The sequence below is a fragment of the Schistocerca nitens genome, chromosome 2 (genome assembly GCF_023898315.1).
Source record: "Schistocerca nitens isolate TAMUIC-IGC-003100 chromosome 2, iqSchNite1.1, whole genome shotgun sequence".
Classification (NCBI taxonomy): Eukaryota; Metazoa; Arthropoda; class Insecta; order Orthoptera; family Acrididae; genus Schistocerca; species Schistocerca nitens.
The window spans coordinates 970,175,465-970,200,249 of NC_064615.1; the positions used below are offsets into that span (position 1 = coordinate 970,175,465).

Consider the following 24,785-nt stretch of genomic DNA (forward strand, 5'->3'; position numbering starts at 1 on the left):
ATAACAAAAATTCCTGCAGGATGCAAACATTCATCCTTCATGCTGTTGTCAAAAACAAGCACAAGCAGCAACTCACTTCAAAAAATATTAAAATGGTATTTTTATATAGCTAATAAGGAATAACTGAGTAAAAATTTGGGAAAATAAAAGTGCTGTAGAGAACGTTAATTCACATCATATCTGTAATGCAGGCAGCATAGCTCCTTTAGTAATGTACATGTATCCCTCTCTCAAAACATCATCAACTGGAAATGTTATACTTTGATGTTACAACATACAGTCTGTGATTATGACATGCAATTAATGTATACGTCTTAACAGTATTATCTTTCGACAACAGTTATATAAAATAACCAAAATCGATCAAGAGCAAAATAAATGTTTTAAGTGCAACTGCCAAAGTTTGTCATATTTAATGCAGTGCATGATAGCATCACTCTCATGAAGGTAAACTTGCATAGCTTTTTATAGGTTATAATGTGCATCAGTTAATTCCTTGTGTTAACATATATCAATAGATAGTGCTCCAATTTCCTGAATTTTTAACTTAACGGTTCGAATTAAAAGATGGGCCAGTGACAAAATACATACGTGATTTGATTTGTTACAAATGTGCGGTGCATAGGCCCATCTTAGGAAATGAAACATTTTTAAAATTAATAATTTTACAGTAGGAAAGCATTTTGTATTTAAAAAAGCTGGGATAAATGATGTTGTTCACGGTGATGTCACAGTGCCTGCAAATGCTTCTAAATCCCTACATTTGTCCTCTAGCCATTCCTGTTTAGCCACTATGCACTTCCTGTCAGTCTCATTTTTTAGATGTTTGTATTCCCTTTTGCCTGCTTCATTTACTACAGTTTTATATTTTCCCCTTTCATCAATTAAGTTCAATATCTCTTGTGTTTCCCATGGATTTCTACTAGGCCTTGTCTTTTTATCTATTTGATCCTCTTGTAACAAAACAGGCTGTACTGGGTCATGTGGAGTACCCAATACAGCAGTTTCGTAGTATGCGATACATGTTAAAACAGATGTAGGTAGTGTATAAGGACAATCAGTGAATGAGGTCACTTACTGCAATAGTGTGAAATAGTTGTAACAAAAAAGTTAAACTGTGCCACAGACTAATTAATGTATGTTCTTAATCAGGTAAAGTAATGTACAGTTAGGATAAGTCATTACCATTTTGATATGAATTTCGGGACGTTTTGAAGAGAAAGAACAAGTTCTGGAATCAGTGTTAATAGTGAATAAATGTTAGTAACCTTTTTTATTCAGTTTCGTAATTATAATTCAATTAGTAAAATTCATTGTTTACCATAACGCAAATTAACTGTGTAAACCATTAATTTTCGAAAAGCTTAACATTTATGTATCTTTGCAAGTCAGGACAACATATTCTTATGGAAATCACCAACTAAAAATCTGTAATGAAGCTCATAATTATTGTTTCTGGAACATAATAGAGAAATTCAGTGCAGTGTCCACAAATTATGAAAACTAGAGAAGATTCATTTAAACTGGAGACATAACCTGATTCAGAAAGACAATCTGTATCATAAATAATGTTAGAAGAATGATTCATTAACCTTCTATAGCATGATTTAAAGATTTCAGGTTGTACATAATTATTCCGCATTTTAGCCTTCAAATGTTATAAAAGGTCATTTTGAACATTTGAATTGTAATTTTGTTGTTGTAGAAATATTACCAGCTCAAAATTTTTCCAGAATGAGATTTTCACTCTGCAGTGAAGTGTGCTCTGATATGAAACTTCCTGGCAGATTAAAACTGTGTGCCCAACCGAGACTCAAACTCGGGACCTTTGCCTTTCACAGGCAAGTACTCTACCATCTGAGCTACTGAAGCAGGTAGGAGACGAGATACTGGCAGAAGTGAAGCTGTGAGGACCGGGCGTGAGTTGGGCTTCGGTAGCTCAGATGGTAGAACACTTGCCCGTGAATGGCAAAGGTCCCGAGTTCAAGTCTCAGTCGGGCACACAGTTTTAATCTGCCAGGAAGTTTCAAAACTTTTTCATAAAATTGCATAATTAATTAAATTCCGAAAAGATATTCGCTTCCCCCATGAACCATGGACCTTGCCGTTGGTGGGGAGGCTTGCGTGCCTCAGCGATACAGATGGCCGTACCGTAGGTGCAACCACAACGGTGGGGTATCTGTTGAGAGGCCAGACAAACATGTGGTTCCTGAAGAGGGGCAGCAGCCTTTTCAGTAGTTGCAGGGGCAACAGTCTGGATGATTGACTGATCTGGCCTTGTAACATTAACCAAAACGGCCTTGCTGTGCTGGTACTGCGAACGGCTGAAAGCAAGGGGAAACTACAGCCGTAATTTTTCCCGAGGACATGCAGCTTTACTGTATGATTAAATGATGATGGCGTCCTCTTGGGTAAAATATTCCGGAGGTAAAATAGTCCCCCATTCGGATCTCCGGGCGGGAACTACTCAAGAGGACGTCGTTATCAGGAGAAAGAAAACTGGCATTCTACGGATCGGAGCGTGGAATGTCAGATCCCTTAATCGGGCAGGTAGGTTAGAAAATTTAAAAAGGGAAATGGATAGGTTAAAGTTAGATATAGTGGGAATTAGTGAAGTTCGGTGGCAGGAGGAACAAGACTTTTGGTCAGATGATTACAGGGTTATAAATACAAAATCAAATAGGGGTAATGCAGGAGTAGGTTTAATAATGAATAAAAAAAATAGGAGTGCGGGTTAGCTACTACAAACAGCATAGTGAACGCATTATTGTGGCCAAGATAGACACAAAGCCCATGCCTACTACAGTAGTACAAGTTTATATGCCAACTAGCTCTGCAGATGATGAAGAAATTGATGAAATGTATGACGAGATAAAAGAAATTATTCAGGTAGTGAAGGGAGACGAAAATTTAATAGTCATGGGTGACTGGAATTCGTCAGTAGGAAAAGGGAGAGAAGGAAACATAGTAGGTGAATATGGAGTGGGGGGAAGAAATGAAAGAGGAAGCCGCCTTGTAGAATTTTGCACAGAGCATAACATAATCATAACTTGGTTCAAGAATCATAAAAGAAGGTTGTATACCTGGAAGAATCCTGGAGATACTAATAGGTATCAGATAGATTATATAATGGTAAGACAGAGATTTAGGAACCAGGTTTTAAATTGTAAGACATTTCCAGGGGCAGATGTGGATTCTGACCACAATCTATTGGTTATGAACTGCAGATTGAAACTGAAGAAACTGCAAAAAGGTGGGAATTTAAGGAGATGGGACCTGGATAAACTGAAAGAACCAGAGGTTGTAGAGAGTTTCAGGGAGAGCATAAGGCAACAATTGACAGGAAAGGGGGAAAGAAATACAGTAGAAGAAGAATGGGTAGCTCTGAGGGATGAAGTAGTGAAGGCAGCAGAGGATCAAGTAGGTAAAAAGACGAGGGCTAATAGAAATCCTTGGGTAACAGAAGAAATATTGAATTTAATTGATGAAAGGAGAAAATATAAAAATGCAGTAAATGAAGCAGGCAAAAGGGAATACAAACGTCTCAAAAATGAGATCGACAGGAAGTGCAAAATGGCTAAGCAGGGATGGCTAGAGGACAAATGTAAGGATGTAGAGGCTTGTCTCACTAGGGGTAAGATAGATACTGCCTACAGGAAAATTAAAGAGACCTTTGGAGAGAAGAGAACCATTTGTATGAATATCAAGAGCTCAGATGGCAACCCAGTTCTAAGCAAAGAAGGGAAGGCAGAAAGGTGGAAGGAGTATATAGAGGGTTTATACAAGGGCGATGTACTTGAGGACAGTATTACGGAAATGGAAGAGGATGTAGATGAAGATGAAATGGGAGATAAGATACTGCGTGAAGAGTTTGACAGAGCACTGAAAGACCTGAGTCGAAACAAGGCCCCGGGAGTAGACAATATTCCATTAGAACTACTGATGGCCTTGGGAGAGCCAGTCATTACAAAACTCTACCATCTGGTGAGCAAGATGTATGAGACAGGCGAAATACCCACAGACTTCAAGAAGAATATAATAATTCCAATACCAAAGAAAGCAGGTGTTGACAGATGTGAAAATTACCGAACTATCAGTTTAATAAGTCACAGCTGCAAAATACTAACGCAAATTCTTTACAGACGAATGGAAAAACTGGTAGAAGCGGACCTCGGGGAAGATCAGTTTGGGTTCCGTAGAAATGTTGGAACACGTGAGGCAATACTAACCTTACGACTTATCTTAGAAGAAAGATTAAGAAAAGGCAAACCTACGTTTCTAGCATTTGTAGACTTAGATAAAGCTTTTGACAACGTTAACTGGAATACTCTCTTTCAAATTCTGAAGGTGGCAGGGGTAAAATACAGGGAGCGAAAGGCTATTTACAATTTGTACAGAAACCAGATGGCAGTTATAAGAGTCGAGGGGCATGAAAGGGAAGCAGTGGTTGGGAAAGGAGTGAGACAGGGTTGTAGCCTCTCCCCGATGTTATTCAATCTGTATATTGAGCAAGCAGTAAAGGAAACAAAAGAAAAATTCGGAGTAGGTATTAAAATTCATGGAGAAGAAGTAAAAACTTTGAGGTTCGCCGATGACATTGTAATTCTGTCAGAGACAGCAAAGGACTTGGTAGAGCAGTTGAACGGAATGGACAGTGTCTTGAATGGAGGATATAAGATGAACATCAACAAAAGCAAAACGAGGATAATGGAATGTAGTCAGATTAAATCGGGTGATGCTGAGGGGATTAGATTAGGAAATGAGACACTTAAAGTAGTAAAGGAGTTTTGCTATTTAGGGAGTAAAATAACTGATGATGGTCGAAGTAGAGAGGATATAAAATGTAGACTGGCAATGGCAAGGAAATCGTTTCTGAAGAAGAGAAATTTGTTAACATCGAGTATAGATTTAAGTGTCAGGAAGTCGTTTCTGAAAGTATTTGTAAGGAGTGTAGCCATGTATGGAAGTGAAACATGGACGATAACCAGTTTGGACAAGAAGAGAATAGAAGCTTTCGAAATGTGGTGCTACAGAAGAATGCTGAAGATAAGGTGGGTAGATCACATAACTAATGAGGAGGTATTGAATAGGATTGGGGAGAAGAGAAGTTTGTGGCACAACTTGACTAGAAGAAGGGATCGGTTGGTAGGACATGTTTTGAGGCATCAAGGGATCACAAATTTAGCATTGGAGGGCAGCGTGGAGGGTAAAAATCGTAGAGGGAGACCAAGAGTTCAATACACTAAGCAGATTCCCAAAGGATGTAGGTTGCAGTAGGTACTGGGAGATGAAGAAGCTTGCACAGGATAGAGTAGCATGGAGAGCTGCATCAAACCAGTCTCAGGACTGAAGACCACAACAACAACAACAAAGATATTCGTGAATGTTCTGGATTGAATAATAAGAACTTAATTGTTAACTGTATGTATGTTTTAAAATTGTATGTATAAAAGATAATTAATTTCAGAAATATGCATTATCATTGTACACATTTTAATTTCTACTAAGACTCCATATTGTCATTGTTTGCTGGGTTAGCTTATTGCAATTGTAACATCAAACATGAAATAACATAATAATGTCAAAGAACGTAATTGTTAAAATATGTATAAATATACATTGTCAAAAAAGCTAGAAAGAGAGTGGTTGGAGGACTAGCTGGTGTGTTGTGGTGTCTGTAAAGTTGTGACGAATAAACAACTGTTGCTAACAGATTAATTGTGTTTTGACCCAAGACTTTCTGCAGCAAATTTATCACCTCCAAAAATGTAAAACATGTTGTGCTTCTGGATCTGGTTATGAATTAAATGGTTTGATGAGCTGGGATGATTATGTTACATTCTTCTGCCTTCACTATTTCATCTCTCAGAGCTACCCGTTCTTCTTCTACTGTATTCCTTTCCCCTGCTCTTGCCAATCATTCCCCAATGCTACCTCTGAAACTCTCAACAACCGACGGTTCTTTCAGTGTATCCACAACCCATCTACTTAATTTCCTACCTTTTAGCAATTTCTTCAGTTTTGATCTACAGTTCATAACCAATAAATTGTGGTCAGAGTCCACATTTGCCCCTGTAAATATCTAACAATTTAAAATCTGCTTCTGAAATATTTGTCTTACCATTATATAATCACTCTGAATCCTTCTAGTGTCTCCATGTCTCTTCCATGTATACAAACTTCTCTCACAATTCTTGTGATGATTAACTTATGTGTGTGTGGTTTGAGGTTTTCAGGCACTAAACAGCATGGTCATCAGCTCCCAAATTAACTTATGCTCTTTGCAAAATTCTACCTGTTGGCTGCCTCTTTCATTCCTTTTCCCCAGTCCATACTCACCTATTGTTTTTCCTTCTCTTCCTTTTTCTACTATCGAATCCCAGCCCCACACGACTAATAAGTTTTCTTCTCGCTTAACTATCTAAATAATATCTTTTATCTCATCACACGTTTCTTCAATCTCTTCATCATCTGTGGAGCTAGCTGGCATATAAACTTGTACTACTGTGGTGGGTGTGACCTTTGTGTCTATCTAGGCTACAATACCGCATTCACTATGCTGTTAATAGCTTACCCGCACTACTATTTTCTTATTGATTGTTAAACCTAAAATCGCATTACTCCTACTGTATTTTGTATTTATAACCCAATATTCACCTATCCAGAAGTCCCATTTCTCCTCCCATCAAATTTCACGAATTCCCACTATATCTAACTTTAACCTATCCATTTCCCTTTTAAATTTTCTAACCTACCATCATTTAACCATACAGTAGAGCTGCATGCCCTCAGGAAAAATTACAGCTGTAGTTTCTCCTTGCTTTCAGCTGTTCACAGTAGCAGCACAGCAAGGCTATTTTGGTTAATGTTACATGGCCAGATCAGTCAATCATCCAGACTGTTGTCCCTGCAACTACTAAAATGGCAGCTGCCCCTCTTCAGGAACCACATGTTTGTCTGGCCTCTCAACAGATACCCTTCCATTGTTGTTGCACCTATTGTACGGCTATCTGTACCGCTTAGGCATGCAAATCTCCCCACCAATAGCAAGGTCCATGGTTCATGAGGGGGCATTGCCTCACACATACTGAATATTTTGTAAATGTTGTCAAAATTCAGTCACACTCGGTATGGTCACCAATTGCGAGTCACGTAGTGCCATCAACTGTTTTGTCACCTATCAGACAGCTTCTGTCATGCACCATTTGTCTACAGTGATTAAAAAGTGGTGTTTTGAAGTGTAATTTTCTCAACCAAGTACCTCTCAAAACAAAGTGGAAGTGAACATGTTAAGTGTATGATACAACAATGGCTGTATATCATTAGCTGTATTGAGAAAGGTGAGGACAGAAATAAGATTGTGGAAGAATATATAGTTGGCTCTTCAACAGTCTATGATGTTAAAAAATAAAGATGAACTTCAAAAGTTTGCGTGATAGATAGTTGCAATAAAAGACAATGAATCATGAAAAACTTTGAAAAAGCCTGAACTACATCAAATGAATAAAATTTTGTACAAGTGGTCCTGCACCAAAAGGTTTGAAGGAAAACCTGTAACTTGACCTATGAATACGGAAAAAGGTAAACAGTTCTGTGACAAATTGGGGTTATCAGAAACTGAATATGTATTTTCTTTCTTACTTACTTACTTAATTCCTTTTACTCCAATGTGGAGCATAGGGCACAATGTATTTTCTTACAGATGGCTATACTGATTGCAAAATCATCATAGAATTTGGGGTGTTACAACTGGCAGATTTAAAAAAAAAAAAAAAACTTGGTTTGCCTGAGCAGAGAAGTGTTGTACTGTTGCTAGATAACTGTGTCTGAATTGGTAATATTTTCACCACTTACCTTCTGACAAATCTTTTTCCTTTTGTTGTTTTATACAGTATCACACAATTTTATCAATTTAACAGAAGCGGAGAATGTACAATACACAAAGGCCGGTCGCCCGTTGTTTACATTGTGTCACATACACTGGGCACTGCTATTTTTAGATGACACTGCAATTTACCGTTTTTGGTATCCTGCACTGACAGGATACTGAAGATATGGGATTAGAGGATTTCTAATGTACATCTAAATGGATTTACAAGAGAAGCACTGTGAATTAGTGATTGTTAGTTTAAGTAAGTGACTGAACACTGATGTACAGACAACATGAAATTTTATCTTGCACACTCTCTCTGCAAAATTGATGGTTTGCATGTTTGTGGGAATACAGCTGAGCTGTTATTTTCACTTTATACAATATTTCAACATTTCCCCTAGTTATCTCCATCATGTGTCATATGCAGATCAGACATTGTTGCCCACTGTTTGGATTACAACCAAACTGAGAATAATACATATTATTTCCCACCATAAAAGTTGTCTCCAAGCACTTTTATATAATAAAACAGTCACAGAAATTAAAATCCACAGGGGATGTACACTGTCAGACAAACGAAGCGTCACAGAAGAATTCAGACAAGTGACAAAAATTTTAAAAAAGAAAAAGTATGTAGAACATCAGATTGAGCATTTCCTACTATGTACATTGTCACCACTTGCAGAAGGAAGCAACACCAATGAAAAGCCACCAGAATTCCTTATTTTCCATACACGGGCACAATCTTTGGGAAGATACGAGAAAATACTTAAAAAATACGACTTCAAATGTCTGTCCACCCATCCAATATCTATTCTGTTGTTTGGAAGATAATGTAGGACTTCAAAAAGTGGATTACATACAACAGCAGATGTGATATGCACATCATTTTCCTTTTTTAAACTTTTTTTACATTTGGCATAGCTTCTCTGTTGGATTTGAATTTCTGCAGACTAACTGTTTAAAAGTATAGGAAAATAATACAGCAGGGCATAGTGTGTACTGTTCACAGTTCAGCTGGAGTCCAAACAGCAAGCAACAAAATCTGCACTCAACACCTGATGACGACAACAAGTGAAGGTGTCGAAGTATCAAGTCAAGAGAAAATGACAGCTCAGTTGCAAACCCAAAAATTTGCAATCTCGCATTAGATTTATTTAAAAAATTAAATTTCATTCCTTGTATATCAGTGTGACATCAGCACATAACACAAATGGAAATAAAACTATGTAGACTACAGCAATGAATCATCAGTGCTGTCCAAACATGCTCTAATCTTGTGATGTTCAATGCTTTCTGGCATATTAACTGAATATGTTGTTCTCAGGTGTACTGCTGAAACTGATTGTGCAAATGTAATGAAATTTCTTCTAGGCAATCCTCTCGACCTCATCTTATGAAATGCAGATTCTCGCAGAGGAATGAAAAGTCTTCTTTTTTGGAAATTAGTAAATATAGGGAGAAAAGTGTCTGAATAGGTTAACTAAGACATTTTATAATGAATTTATAAATCCTTCACAGTCTCTCCAGTAATTTCAACTCATTATGGTAGTCACACAAATGAGTTACATTCAACTTTTTTGGATGCTTTTAACATTTTATATTTACAGGATATTAGTCCCTTATACATCTCTAGTCTACTTTGTACAGATAGGAGAGATGTGGAATAAAGCTGACATATTTATTTAAACTGATGAGGCATCTCATCTGTGTAAAGGGATTTTAGCCATTCTTTTCAAAGCAACATGAAATAACGTCAAGGACTTTCAAAATATAATGTCTCATAACATTAGAACCTGGAACTTCATATAATTTAAAGAATACAATATTAATAACACAAACATATTTCTTTTATTCATTCACACATTGTGTTCCATAAATCTCATCATGAAGGAAAAACTCCAGGAATATGAAAACAGTCAAGTATACATAACATGCAGATGTAGACGCTGCAGGCTATTTCTGTAAATTATACTAATAGTAAATTTTAATCTATGCATATTGATAACTATGGGAAATAATTCTAAAGTAATTTACATCTATTTATATACTGTATGTAACAATAAAAAACAGCTACTTTGAAAATAGTGACAGTTTCTTCTTTTCTGCAGTTCAGCTACTGTTTTTATCTAATACTTCAAACAAAACATTTTCCCTACCCTCAGTGACTCAGTTTTATATTCACAAGTGCTTGTGTTTATTACCACTCTTTTTGAAGTCTATACGTACAGAGTGCCCCATGAGGAATAGTCAATATTCAGGAATATGACAGGAATGATCATTTGAAGCAAAAAACTTCATATGGATATATACCCTGTTCTGAATGATTTCTGAGATAGATTATTCAGCACTTTGTCAACTTTACACATTTACAACTGTTAGTAAACATTACCACATGTGTTTTACAAAGTATCAGTTTAAAAATATGTATTTTTAACACATTCACACATGCATTTGTGGGACATTGATAAATGCAGAAAGTCACCATGTGGTGGCAGTGAGAATATTCAGCATCATTTCAACAATGTGTTGCAGTTCCTGCACAGGATGCTGAACTACACTTGCAGAAGAAATAGGGGAACATGGAAGAACACCTGTTTCATGCAGTGTGAGAAAACTTTGGTAAACACTCTATGATCAGAAATTCTATGTGTCACTATTCTTCGACACCAACAGGTGCACTACCGTTGCAGAGGCTGTAAACATACATCATATATACATATTCTTCTTTAGTGTAGAAGTGTGGCATTTTAGTTAGCACATGTACAAACACAGTTAGCTGATGCTCCCTTCTGATATACTTTCAATCCCTTGCACTGCTTCACCCACTAAACACCATCGACAACTGCATGTATAATGGGCTATTTTAGTGGCAGAAGGACATTATGAGCAAAGAGGTTGAAAGCAATGAGGTGGCTTGCACTAGAATAAAACTTTAAAGAGGCTGGGTGGGCAATAAACGTGTGTGCATCAACAGACCAAAAACTAATGTGCATTAAATGTGATCTATTTCAGAAACCATTCAGAAAAGGGCATTGTCCATAGGGTGCTTTTTGCTTCAAACGAGCATTCCTGCCAAATCCCTGAATATTAACTCTTCCTCCTGGGATATTTTGTATAGTATTTCCCTCGTGTTTATTATTTGGTTGTACTTATATTCTAGTAGCCATTATAAACATTTATAATTACAGTATTACTAGTCAGTAATCGATTTAACATACTGTACATGAAGTCACTTGAAGTTTCTGCACAGAGACAAAATTAAAAGCTTCTTTTTTTACTTACTTATATTCTTTCAACAAATTTTAATATGATTCTCTTCTGATACTGAAAAGAACATATTGATGACAGAATTTAAAGAAAATATATTGAGTTCTGACTCACTTTGCAGATGAGATAACTTCCGAATGTTCATCTGACTGGAGAATTTTTGTCAGATGATTTACTACTGAATCCTCATAGGCAGCCATAGAGAACGCTGGATCAGTCTGGGACAGTTTTCGTGCAATAGTTATACTCCTTTCAAAAGTCATGATGCTCCACCTATGCAAAGAGACAGTTTTAATATTTTCACATGAAACTGCTTAAGTAAATTTTTTCTATACAAGAAATGTGGCTGATAGTCTAGAGCTGTTTTTTCTGAGTTGGCCTCCAATGATTAGTTTTGGTCAAATGGCAAACTGAATACAGGTGTTCAAAAAACAGTTTAGAAAATAGTATGCTTTTCTCACTGTAGCAATAGTTTGAAATTGGGCCTTTCTGTATGAGCATGATAATTATTTTGATCACAAAGAAAAATCCAGAAGATATGATGGCCTTGCCTTCTCAAAGATCCAATTTGAATTTAATTTAACATCTCTGGGATGAATTAAAGCATTGGCTGCATGCTGGATCAATTTGCCCCCAAAAGATCAGAAACAATTATTTACCACATATGATACAATTATTTACCACATATGACACAATTATTTACCACATATGAAACAAGTAAATAATTCCACCTAAGCTGTATACTGTAGTATCACGCAATGGATCCAACTATTGACCATACTTCAAAAAGAACAAATTAATTCTGCCTTCAGTGTATCAGAGATTCATAAAAAAAACTTCCCCAAGATTAAACACAGTAATAGTATCAAAAGGCTGTCCCCTATACAGGCCACACGATGATCCAAACAGCTGATAGGGGTGCCCAGGTCAGATTCGTAGACAGGATGTATCACAATCCATAGTGGCTGCTTGGTGCATCAAACTGAGAGATGCACTCAAACGCAAAATTTCTATACAGTGTGTATCACAATTAGTGTAGCAAAAAACAGCTATGGATAAAAGTTCATGAGGGAAAAGTGGGGTGGAAAGTGCCAAATGAAAGTTGCTTGTGTGGAAAAATGTTCTCGGACCGGTCCTCTCTAAATATTATTGGTTACATGACTGTTACCTTTGGAAAGAATAACATTGGCTTTGCAGAGACTTTTAGTCACAGACTGTACATTTATTTTTAGTCTATACACTAATTCTCCACCATATTTTCTGACATTATTTTAATTAATTACTTAAAAACAATGCTTACTTTAAGGGAAGAAAAATGGTGCACCTCAAAGGAGCTGTGCAGCTATGCAAATCAGCCAGAAAATGATATTCGAACAGGTATCAACAAAAATTTTATACTTTTAAACTTTGGCAGCTGATGGACGAATGTGTGATGCTGTAGTGCAATTTCACTGTGCAGCTGCCAAGGATAGTAAACATGGGACATGTCAATACAAGAGCATAAAGTCTTCATGAATTTCATTCAATGTACTCATGATATGATTATAATAGAGGGAAATGTTCCATGTAGGAAAAATATATCTAAAAACAAAGATGATGTGACTTACCAAATGAAAGTGCTGGCAGGTCGACAGACACACAACCTGTCGACCTGCCAGCACTACAATATACCAGATACCAACATTTGAGAGAGGATATGTAGTTGGGCTCGAAGAAGTCAGTAGGAGTAACTGTCAAACAGCTCAACATTTGAATATGAGTAATGTCACTGTTTCATTACGTTGGCAAGAAGGGCCAAACATAGTGTCAAAAAGAAAGTTGTCGACCTAGAGGCATGATGGAACATGAGGACCAAGCAAACATCAGAGAGGCACTCTGAGGCCCCCAATTCATCATTATCCTTGATCCGACACGCAAGTGGTGCTTCAGTGACCCTAAAGACCATTAATAGTTAGCTCACAGAAAGGGGTCTGAGCTCACAGCACTGCTTGCACCACCTACCATTGACCTCTGTACACCAACAAAACTGATTTTTTGCAGTGGTACTGGGCACAATTGAAGACATGCCTGAAGAAGCCCATACAGCAGTGGGATATCAACGTGACAATCACTCGCAATACAGCCCAACAACCAAGAGTGATGGTCTGGGTAGCATTTCCTTTCATAGTAGGACCCCTTTGGTTGCCATCTGTAACACCCTTAGTACACAGCAGTATGTCGTCGATATTCGGTGCCCCGTTTTGTTGTCCTTCAAGGCAAGCCATCCTGGGCTAACAATTCAACAAGCTAATGTTCATCCGCACACAGTGAGAGTTTCTACTGATTATCTTCATGTATGCCAACCCCTACCTTAGCCAGCAAGGTTGCCGGATTTCTCCCAGCTGTGAATGTTTGGAGCATTACGGTGGTGGGGGGCACCTCCAGCCAGCTCAGGATTTTGATGATCTATTGTACCATTTGGGCAGAAATTGGCACGATATCTCTCAGGACAATGTCCAACAACTCTATTAATCACTGCCAGGCTGAATAACTACTTGCAAAATGGCCACAAGTGGACCAACACATTATTGACTTGCTCAATTTGTGAAGCACTTTCTCTTGAATAAATCATGCAATTTTTTTGAAATTGTAGTCATCATATCTCCTGATTTCCATCCCATTCAGATAATTCCTTCACAGTGCATTGTTTTTTTCTCTTTTTTTTCTTAGTGTGTATTTACTATGAACCTGCTTACAAAGAATTAGCACTGCTAACGCATATCTAACCTGTCAAGCATTTTTGTGCTGGCCTTCTCATATCGCTCCAGAAGTTGAGGCAGATTGCTGTCATCATCACAAGAGCTGCCCCATCCCAGCACTCTGGCAAGATCATTGCCAGTGCCCAGTGGCAATACTCCTACCTGGCATTGCTTCTGTAAAACATATATGTAGTGACCAATTACAATTTTTACAAATATTTCTCATATCTTTACAAATATTTCAGTAACTTACAAATATAGCACATTTTCTAAGGAAACATACTGTAGACAGTAAGTTTCAGATGAAAATACACTGATCAGCCAGAACATCATGATCACCTTCCTAATAGTTTGTATTTCCACCTTTGGCATAGATAACAGAGGTGAAGCATCATGGCATGGAACCCTTAAATTCACATACTCCTATTCCTGTGACATGGTGCAATATCTTGTGGAAAACTGCCACTGGCTTTGGGAAACATGATAATCATGAAGGGATATATGTGGTATGCAACCAGTGAGCAATACACCTTGGCCAGCACAGGGCCTTCCAGGGGCTCCACTGGACCCATGGATGCCCACATGAATGTTCCCCAGAGCATAATGGAGCTGCCGCCAGCTTGTCTCCATCCAGCAGTACAGGTGTCGAGGAGCTGTTCTCCTGGAAGATGATTGATTTGCGCCTTCCTGTCAGCATGATGAAGAAGGTATTGGAATTCATTTGGCCATCCAATGCTATGCCACTGCACCAACATCCAGTGCTGATGGCCACATGGCCATTTCGGTCATAGTTCATCTACATCCTACATCTACATGATTACTCTGCAACTCACATTTAAGTGCTTGGCAGAGGGTTCATCGAACCACAATCATACTATCTCTCCACCATTCCACTCCCGAACAGCGCGTGGGAAAAATGAACACCCAAACCTTTCTGTTTGAGCTCTGATTTCTCTTATTTTATTTTGATGATCATTCCTACCTATGTAGGTTGGGCTCAACAAAATATTTTCGCATTTGGAAGAGAAAGTTGGTGACTGAAATTTCGTAAATAGATCTCGCCGTGACAAAAAACGTCTTTGCTTTAATGACTTTCATCCCAACTCGCATATCATATCTGCCACACTGTCTCCCCTATTACGTGATAATACAAAACGAGCTGCCCTTTTTTGCACCCTTTCAATGTCCTCTGTCAATCCCACCTAGTAAGGATCCCACACAGTGCAGCAATAATCTAACAGAGGACGAACGAGTGTAGTGTAAGCTGTCTCTTTAGTGGACTTGTTGCATCTTCTAAGTGTCCTGCCAATGAAACGCAACCTTTGGCTCACCTTCCCCACAATATTATCTATGTGGTCTTTCCAACTAAAGTTGTTCGTAATTTTAACACCCAGGTACTTAGTTGAATTGACAGCCTTGAGAACTGTACTATTTATCGAGTAATCGAATTCCAATGGATTTCTTTTGGAACTCTTGTGGATCACCTCACACTTTTCATTATTTAGCGTCAACTGCCACCTGCCACACCATACAACAATCTTTTCTAAACCACTTTGCAACTGATACTGGTCTTTGGATGACCTTACTAGATGGTAAATTACAGCATCATCTGCAAACAACCTAAGAGAACTGCTCAGATTGTCAACCCGGTCATTTATATACACTCCTGGAAATGGAAAAAAGAACACATTGACACCGGTGTGTCAGACCCACCATACTTGCTCCGGACACTGCGAGAGGGCTGTACAAGCAATGATCACATGCACGGCACAGTGGACACACCAGGAACCGCGGTGTTGGCCGTCGAATGGCGCTAGCTGCGCAGCATTTGTGCACCGCCGCCGTCAGTGTCAGCCAGTTTGCCGTGGCATACGGAGCTCCATCGCAGTCTTTAACACTGGTAGCATGCCGCGACAGTGTGGACGTGAACCGTATGTGCAGTTGACGGACTTTGAGCGAGGGCGTATAGTGGGCATGCGGGAGGCCGGGTGGACGTACCGCCGAATTGCTCAACACGTGGGGCGTGAGGTCTCCACAGTACATCGATGTTGTCGCCAGTGGTCGGCGGAAGGTGCACGTGCCCGTCGACCTGGGACCGGACCGCAGCGACGCACGGATGCACGCCAAGACTGTAGGATCCTACGCAGTGCCGTAGGGGACCGCACCGCCACTTCCCAGCAAATTAGGGACACTGTTGCTCCCGGGGTATCGGCGAGGACCATTCGCAACCGTCTCCATGAAGCTGGGCTACGGTCCCGCACACCGTTAGGCCATCTTCCGCTCACGCCCCAACATCGTGCAGCCCGCCTCCAGTGGTGTCGCGACAGGCGTGAATGGAGGGACGAACGGAGACGTGTCGTCTTCAGCGATGAGAGTCGCTTCTGCCTTGGTGCCAATGATGGTCGTATGCGTGTTTGGCGCCATGCAGGTGAGCGCCACAATCAGGACTGCATACGACCGAGGCACACAGGGCCAACACCCGGCATCATGGTGTGGGGAGCAATCTCCTACACTGGCCGTACACCACTGGTGATCGTCGAGGGGACACTGAATAGTGCACGGTACATCCAAACCGTCATCGAGCCCATCGTTCTACCATTCCTAGACCGGCAAGGGAACTTGCTGTTCCAACAGGACAATGCACGTCCGCATGTATCCCGTGCCACCCAACGTGCTCTAGAAGGTGTAAGTCAACTACCCTGGCCAGCAAGATCTCCGGATCCGTCCCCCATTGAGCATGTTTGGGACTGGATGAAGCGTCGTCTCACGCGGTCTGCACGTCCAGCACGAACGCTGGTCCAACTGAGGCGCCAGGTGGAAATGGCATGGCAAGCCGTTCCACAGGACTACATTCAGCATCTCTACGATCGTCTCCATGGGAGAATAGCAGCCTGCATTGCTGCGAAAGGTGGATATACACTGTACTAGTGCCGACATTGTGCATGCTCTGTTGCCTGTGTCTATGTGCCTGTGGTTCTGTCAGTGTGATCATGTGATGTATCTGACCCCAGGAATGTGTCAATAAAGTTTCCCCTTCCTGGGACAATGAATTCACGGTGTTCTTATTTCAATTTCCAGGAGTGTAGATCAGGAACAGCAGAGGTCCCAGGACGCTTCCCTGGGGAACACCTGATATCACTTCAGTTTTACTCGATGATTTGCCGTCTATTACTATGAACTGCGACCTTCCTGACAGGAAATCACGGATCCAGTCGCACAACTGAGATGACACCCCACAGGCCCGCAGCTAGATTAGAAGTTGCTTGTGAGGAATGGTGTCAAAAGCCTTCCAGAAATCCAGAAACACGGAATCAACTTGAGATCCCCTGTCAATAGCGGCCATTACTTCGTGCGAATAAAGAGCCAGCTGCGTTGCACAAGAACGATGTTTTCTGAAATCATGCCACTACATTGGCTCGTGCATAGGACATCGGCTCTGGAGGCCAATTGTTATGAGTGCTCCATGGACTGTGTGTTCCAACACACTTGTACACTGCCTAGCATTATATTTCTTCTGCCACAGTTTGCCATGCTGTCCTGTTTTACCAGTTTGCCTGGCCTACAACGTCCGACATCCATAATGAGGGAGGGCAGCCCCACGATGTCTGGTAAAGGTTTCACCACGTGCTGAAAACACTCGACACAGAACTCCTCAAACATCTTAAAAATCGTGCAGTTTCTGAAATATACGTGTTGAGCCTCTGGGCCATTACAATCTGCCATTGGTCAAACTCAAATAGACTGTGTGCCTATCTCATTTTACACACAGACAGCCAGCTTACTGATGCTACATGCACCGTGCATGTGTCTGACAAGCTCTCATTCCTTGGCAGGTGATGCTCCTATCACCTGGAAGTGTTAATATCAATAGTAGGTCAGTCATTGTAATGTTCCGGCTGATCAGTGCATAATCAATATATATCTATAAGGCACAAATTTCAGACGTTTGCCAACAAGAGGCAAGTCTACAATGCTCTGGAACCAGTCTCACTATTAATTAACAAGACTATCTGTTTATCACATGTCCAGTTTGATGAGATACTGTAAACAGAAATAAGAAAGAAGTTAGTACACAAACTCATTATGTTATGAAATACAAGCATGTGTGCGCCTATGTGCCTCTACTTTCTAATAATGAAGTTGTGTTTGTGTGCACACATACACACACGTGACCCTGCTTTTATCAATATGTAGTACAAAAATACTACAATATTTTAATAAAACATACCATAAGGCAGAAGATAGCACATTAACTCAGAAATTAGCAATATGATCAACAAGTGGTTTAATTTCACATGGGTAAGTGGAATGGAAATTGAATAAACTCTCCCAACATGAGATTACAATTAAAATTAATGAAAAGGTTATAAACGACCACTTACAAGTAGCAACTACTGTTATCTAATCATTTCCTCAATGGCATAAAGAAAATATGGTTAAACTGCTCAGAAGAAAAATCAGTGCATTATATTGAAAATAAATAAAAAAAACATGTCACTAAAAGTCTCAACCAATAACTCTTCTGGAAGTAAAAATAAAATGAACTGTTTCAAAAACAAAGTTCCTGTCGTATTCAGTATCTTCGATAGAATACCTGGGAGTTGTTCTCTTAATTAAGTAATGTATTAACTGAAATATGTTAAATATCACCAGCTTGGAGCATTTTGAGAGAAATTAAAATACATCATCCTTAAATCTCTTAATATAAAGGACAATGAAAAGTTGTCAGTATTGACTCATCTGCTTCATTGCCATAATAATAACAGTAATAACAATAATATAGTTTAAAAAATAATTATTTAGTACTCAGAAGGATGGCTAATCTAGGAATACCACTTATATATTCACCACATTCAAGAACTAATTGTGATTGGTCCAAGGTATTTGTACAATTCATTACATTTTGGTAAAAAAAAACCATGGCTTTGATACGTATTTAATATAGCAATCACATGTTTCACATATTATTTAACTTTACAAGATGTAGTGGTAAACAGTTCAACTAAAGGACGTAGTACAAAGTAGAATTAATCATATACACTTAGTAGTATTCATTGTACAGAAATAGGTAATATAAACTGCTTATTCATGAACATCGTGTAGACAACTACTTTAGAAACTAGGCATATTAACAGCAACTGCCCAATAAATTTCATTTATGATTGATTTTGTTGCTAATAACCAGCCAGAATCTAAAATAATGGTAAGCATCTCATATCTAGCACTATAAACAAAATTATTGTCCAATATTTCATTTTTTCATCTGTAAATGGATAACCTGCATCCTTATGAAAATAAATTAAACTAAATTAAACAAATAAAGTTAATGAAAATAGTCTGTAAACTATCCAGCTCCATGTGGAGATGATCTAGATGATCTCATACAAATGGTTTATTGAGCATGAAACTAACTTGTAAAATCTTTTTAATAGTCTCTTGACTATCACAGAACAAATTTTCATCACCTTGAGTAATACCCTACTTCAAGACATTTCATTTGTATTGACAATTGTTGGGGCTGCATGGACTGACATTTTTTTGATTCTTTTGCGTGTTTCCAAACTTTGTACACCCACCGTCAGTTGCACTCTGTGTAACAGAATTACTGAAAACATTTTGTTACCATATTGTCATGTAGAACTGTGGATACAGAAAACAAAAAAGTAAGAACTAAGATGGCATTATGTAGATGGTCGTAAAACACTTCATCCATAATGGACTGTTTACTGCAGACTGCAAATGGTTGAATAATAAATACATAGCATCAATATTATGCTGTTTGAGACTTTCCTGGTGTAATAACTACTTTACTGCTTCACAGGAATAATGTCAGATAATGTTGTGAAAGACGCACAATGAGAACTTTGCTTACTGAGGTGTTGCTACAATTGTTTGTCAATATATATGCAGGCTCCCTTGAAAAGTATAGACACCAAGGGATGAGGCTATAAAATCATTGTAGATGAATCATAGAGGACTTTGTCATTCAGAATGTTCTGCCAGAGAAACAGGCCATGTCTTTGCATATGTGACACAGGGAAAGTGTGCCACAAATCACGGCCCAGTGCGCAGGTGCAGGCAGTTTGTTACTGTCCAGTTTAAGTGTCCTAATTTCGATTCCTTGTCTCTGTTGATGTGCAGGTTTCATTCATCTGTGGACAATAATGCCTTAGTACTCCCATTGCTGGTTCCAATGCCTTGCTAAGTGAAATTCTGTCTCTATTAATCAGGTCATTAGTTATACATATTTCAACTGCTTCTCTAATTATGGAGCGCCAGTATGTGGAGGTGAAGAAAATAATCTTTGTCTTTCCATAGTTCATGCTACGTCCCATGTCATTGCAGTGCTTAGCAACAGCAAGCTTTTCTGGCTGGGCTAATATAGTGTGACATCTATGTTTGTCACATCGGTTTTAACATTGTGACACATTTGAGCAATCACCGAGCGAGGTGGCGCAGTGGTTAGCACACTGGACTCGCATTCGGGAGGACGACGGTTCAATCCCACGTCCGGCCATCCTGATTTAGGTTTTCCGTGATTTCCCTACATCACTTCAGGCAAATGCCGGGATGGTTCCTTTGAAAGGGCATGGCCGATTTCCTTCCCCATCCTTCCCTAATCCGAGCTTGTACTCCGTCTCTAATGACCTCATTGTCGACGTGACGTTAAACACTACTTTCCTCCTCCTCCTCCATTTGAGCAATGGAGGACTTCCCACACTGGTGTGGAATTTTATATATTCCTGGTATCCTTAGACCTGGGATATTTTTAACAGGACCAAATCTCGCTTGCACCCTTGTTGGAGGGCAGCAGACACATTTCATATGATGCTTCTCGAACAGCTTGCTGATCTTAACAGTCACATCACCAACATAAGGTAGAAAAATCATCCACACAGAGTGCTCCCTTTCTTCTGACTGTTCTTGAGGTTTAGTGCATGCTGATACAAATTCAGTTCAAATCTGCTAATCAGAGTACCCATTCTGGACAAACATTGAGCAAAGATAAATAAGCTCTGCTGATAAGCTTCTCTTGGTCTGAGGCAACTATAGCCCTATTTGAACAACAGTCTGAAATACACCACTGCATTGCGATATGTGATGGCAGCTCATAGATATAGGCCATTGTGAAAAATTATTTTGAGCCAACAGATGGCATTGCTATCGGTAGCCCTTTGTATCCCATAGTAGCTAAACTTTTTATGGAAGATTTCGAGAACAAAGAACTTGAGTGAAGTGTTCTGAAACCCAAATTTTTCTGGAGACATGTGGATGATACTTTTGCAGTATGGCCACATGGAACAGCAACACTTCTTTCATTCCTGGAACACTTTAACTCCCTCCAAACAACCATGTGCTTCACCAAGAAAGAAGAGAAAAATGGAGACCTCCTGTATTTTTGATGTCTTGATCCACAGAAAAGAAGACAGTTCTCTGAGTCACAATGTGTTCTGTAAACCAACTGACGCTAACCTGTACCTATGAGCTACAAGCTGCCATCATCCACCTCAGTGCTGTGCTGTATTATGGACTCTTGTTCATAGGGCCCTGTGTTTCTCCAGAATGAGTACTCTGATAAGCAGATCCAAAACGCATTACAATCAGCACGCACTAAAGTTCAAGACCAGCCAGAAGAAATGGAGAATTCCACAAGGATGGTTTTTCTACCTTATATCAGCAGGATATTCAAGAAATGTCGTGTAAAATGTGTCTTCCACTCTCTAGCTTGAGATTAAGCAATGATGGGTTATGTTAAAGACAGCCTCAGTCCAAGGAGACCAGGAATACATAAAATCTTGTGTCAGTGTGGGAAATCCTACACTGACCAGATGTGCTGCACTGTTAAAAATACTTGTGATGAATACAGACATCACACAAAATTAAGTCAGCCAGAAAAGTCTGCTGTTGCTGAACACTGACTTGACACGGAACATGGCACCAACTGTGGAGGCATAAAGATTCTTTTATCCATCTCTGAGTACTGGGACTCCATCATTAAAGAATCAGTCAAAATACGTATAACAAATGACTTGATTAAAAGACACAGGATTTCCACTTAGCAAGGCATGGGGACCAGCATTGGTGGTACAAAGGCATATTCGCTGCAGACGAATGACTCCAATGAGTCAACACAGACAGGGAATCAAAGTCGGGACACATAAACAGGGTGCCAACATACTTTCAACACGCGATGGGCTGCTAAACTCAGCTGCTCCTTTTCTGTGTTGTGTATGTGAAGACCATGAGGGCTACTTTTCCAGTAAGAAGCTCTGAATGTTGAAATCCTCTCTGATTCATCTACAATGGAGTTATAGCCCCCCCCCCCCCCATCCCTTGGCAGCTACACTTTTTTAGTGAACCAGCACATATATTTTCAAGCATTTGCTGCAAAATGTGAGTAAGCAACTGAGGATGATGAGCAGATGTCTTGTTGAACTATTGTGCATCTTTCACAACATTATCTGACATGTTGTCTGTGAACCACTGGAGCAACTTTGGTACTATTAGAAAGTAAAGCTGTCATCAATCTGAAGGTTGGTTTGAACATCACAGTGCTTTATTACATGTGGCCCAAATGCAGATGGTATGCTGCTGCCTTCCTCCAACCTTCATACTAGTTAGCCCAATCAATTATAGGGTTATCTACAGTTTAACGTGGACTCTGAACCACAATGTAATTCAGAAGTTTTCACGTCAACAAACATGCTGCAGTTATTCTTTAATGCATCCACTATGTGTTTTGATGGTAATTACATCAGGTGACTTTAATTCTGTTTACATCATGGACTGCATTTGCGACATGCGCTCATGATGTCTTTTTTGGCAGCTAGTGGTGTGGCAATTAGGTTATGTGTCATCTTAAAACATTACAGATAATCTTTTTATCTTATCATTTCTCAAAAATTATGCAATTCACAAAGTAAACAGAACAAAATCCACCTGCTGCTGAGAGAATGTTCATCAATACATGCAGTGAGCTTAAAATTTGATGTGTTTCATGACAATGTGTGTATGTATGATTTACTGTCCACAAAATTACTGAAGGGAAAAAGGCAGCAACACAAAATCATGAAAATAAAATTGTACGTGAAGCAGGTACATCATTTTAATAATTGTGAGAGTAGACATTAGAATTTTGCAACTGCAAGAAGAGTTGATGCCAAGGGCTTGATGTACATAAACTGTAAAACTGTGTATCATTTCACATGTGTATATGTAAATCCAATATGAAAACTATGGTGTTGTAAAATGTGTAATGAATATGGTCTAGGCAAACCAATAAAGAAGAAGGATTGCAACTCAAAATTATTGCTTTGCTGTTAGAAGAGGTGCTTGCTTTAAAACAAAAATGTGACAAACTGAAGCAGCTGGATACGGGAAAAAAGAGTGAACTGTTGTAAGATACTGGTACATGGACTACTGGACAGAAATGTGATAACGTTTGTAAAAAGTACGCGAAAACAATCAAAAGTTGAATTTAGATAAAATTGCACTTTCAATGTGTAAAAGTGGACTCCTCATTGAGAGGAAATGAGGACTGAATGAAAATATGGTTGTGTAATGGGTGTAATAATATATCAAGTAGGTCTACAAACATTCTTTTCATGAATAGAGTTCTCAGTGACGTTAGTGACAATGGTATCGTTGTAGGTCATACTAAACATATCCAAAAACTGTGTGCTGCATTAACACTTCACAAAATGCTATTGCTTCTAAACCACAACATGAAGATATTCCAGTTCCGTGTGGTGCTGTTTCCACTCTTCAAATATCCTCGAACACAATTCAGATTGTAACTGGTTGAGAAAGCTTGTCAGCAGCCACGGATGTAGGATTGCTTCTCACGAAGTGAAGTGCCAACGACAGTAAGGCAAAAGGTTTTATAAAGCAAGAAATATCCTTGTCTGAAATAAGAAAGCACATTCTTTTCAAAGGAATGGCTAAGTTGATGAAGGATTTCATTGTACTATCTGATGGTTCAAATGAAGTCTACAAGAATGAAACATCAGTAGGCTACCAAGAACTAAACGAGTGCTTGTGTTATCTGGGGCACATGAATGTTACATAAATGGTTTTTCTGAACCAGTAAGACTTACCAACTACGTCATGTGTAAAGAAAGAGTTTAGTGTTGCAAGTGAACAGCTTTTGAATATATGTAAATAGTTCCTTTTGAATATACATAAATAGTTCCAAATGAGAGTATTGACCAAAGAGTCCACAATATGCATGGTCTTCATCTAATTGGCCTTGGGGAAAACAATCATAACACAAAAACATAAATTCTTCTTGAACCTGTTGATTCCACGGCTGATATTAATGTTAATGACTAATGGAAACCACCTTGGCTGTATTTATACACATTTATTGCATTATAACTGGTTTTGTTTCTCTGAACATCTTCATGTTGCCAGATTTATTCTTGTCTGTTGAATTGCAAGGGCTGTTCATTATGCATGGTCAGGCAGACAGGAAAAAATCTTGATTATCTTGGACCCACAGATGATATTAATGTTAATAATTAATGGAAACTACCTCATTGTAAAATGTTAACATTCATGAACAGACTAAAGACCCCACTGACAAAGTTCTTAGAACTATTATGTTGTTGATAAAGTCCTTTGTTAGCTGGAGCAATCAGAAAAGAGTGTACAATTCAGTTGCGCTACCACCAAGACTTTATGGGTCACTAAAGGTGCTTAAAGAACATGTTTCTTTGAGATCTATAGTGACTGCCATTGGTTCACCCAGCTGTTCAATTGCTAAATTCTTGACAATATGACTGTCTGAAAGGCTGTATAGAGAGGCTACAGAGATTGTTAAATACACCAGGAATTTCAATAGGAAGGAGGACAGTATGAAACTGAGTGACATTTGGATCCTGGTTGGGGTTGGGTTGTTTTGG

At 39.1% G+C, this 24,785-nt stretch overlaps 1 protein-coding gene across 1 annotated transcript in view; it reads right to left on the reverse strand.

The window, feature by feature from the left end:
- LOC126235479 (diacylglycerol kinase eta) overlaps positions 1–24,785 on the reverse strand; it is a 557,124-nt gene that overhangs the window by 213,163 nt on the left and 319,176 nt on the right. Inside the window, exons 9-10 of the mRNA XM_049944200.1 lie at positions 13,910–14,055; positions 11,258–11,416 (exon numbers count right to left, since the gene is read on the reverse strand). Of these exons, the coding sequence (XP_049800157.1) occupies positions 11,258–11,416; positions 13,910–14,055 (305 nt within the window). The remainder of the gene's footprint in view (positions 1–11,257; positions 11,417–13,909; positions 14,056–24,785) is intronic.